The sequence below is a fragment of the Acanthisitta chloris genome, unplaced genomic scaffold (assembly GCF_000695815.1).
Source record: "Acanthisitta chloris isolate BGI_N310 unplaced genomic scaffold, ASM69581v1 scaffold5611, whole genome shotgun sequence".
Classification (NCBI taxonomy): Eukaryota; Metazoa; Chordata; class Aves; order Passeriformes; family Acanthisittidae; genus Acanthisitta; species Acanthisitta chloris.
In genome coordinates, this window is record NW_008655354.1 from 84,306 (window position 1) to 85,023 (window position 718).

Below are 718 nucleotides of genomic sequence, written 5' to 3' on the forward strand. Positions count from 1 at the left end.
TGTACTCTGATGTTGTTTCAAAGTCAAGAGCCTGAATGAATTAGAAAACAAAAAGTTGCTTTAAGCAATGACCCTACTGCCATGGGCAGCTCCAATGAGAAACTACAAAGTCCTCCACTTCTTAAGGAGGAGATTGCAACCCGGATACAGACAAAATAAGGGAGAGCTGTCAAGAGAAAACAACACTGGAACAGTCAATTTAAATGAAACCACATGCCTGTTTAGACACCTTCTCAACAACTGCATTTTCTAATAATGTTGCCACCTGCCTAAGTTTAATAACTATATCCTGTTTAGAGGAATAGTATTTATAGCTCTGTATGAGAAGGTCTTGGGTGACCTCCGGGTGTCAAGAGTCATGAGAGGGTTGTTACACCACAGAGTTTCTCACAATTGCCTCGTTGGGTAAAAATGACACTGAAGTTGATCCTGAAGATGATCCACCAAACTCTGCATCTGCCTGTGCCTGGCCTAGCCAGTGGCATGTGAACTGGATGCATACAACATAGTACCCCTTGGAAAATGATTGATAGGTTTTCTGGACCCTCTAGTCCAAGCACCTTTGAGAAGGCTAATTTCAAAGGGAGAGCAATTTTGCTGTTGAAATTTATGGATGCAACAGAAAGTGTTCCTTATATTCTGTCTCCAGCATTCAGCATATGGGCTGTATCACCCACTGCAGCACACACTGACCTTGGCTTTGTTGCAGTTAATGTTT

General features: G+C 42.2%; 1 protein-coding gene across 1 annotated transcript in view; it reads right to left on the reverse strand.

Moving 5' to 3' along the window:
* CDH17 (cadherin 17, LI cadherin (liver-intestine)) overlaps positions 1 to 718 on the reverse strand; it is a 24,320-nt gene that overhangs the window by 8,683 nt on the left and 14,919 nt on the right. Inside the window, exon 12 of the mRNA XM_009083858.1 lies at positions 1 to 31. This exon is cut by the window's left edge and continues 202 nt beyond it. Coding sequence (XP_009082106.1) covers positions 1 to 31 — 31 coding nt within the window. The remainder of the gene's footprint in view (positions 32 to 718) is intronic.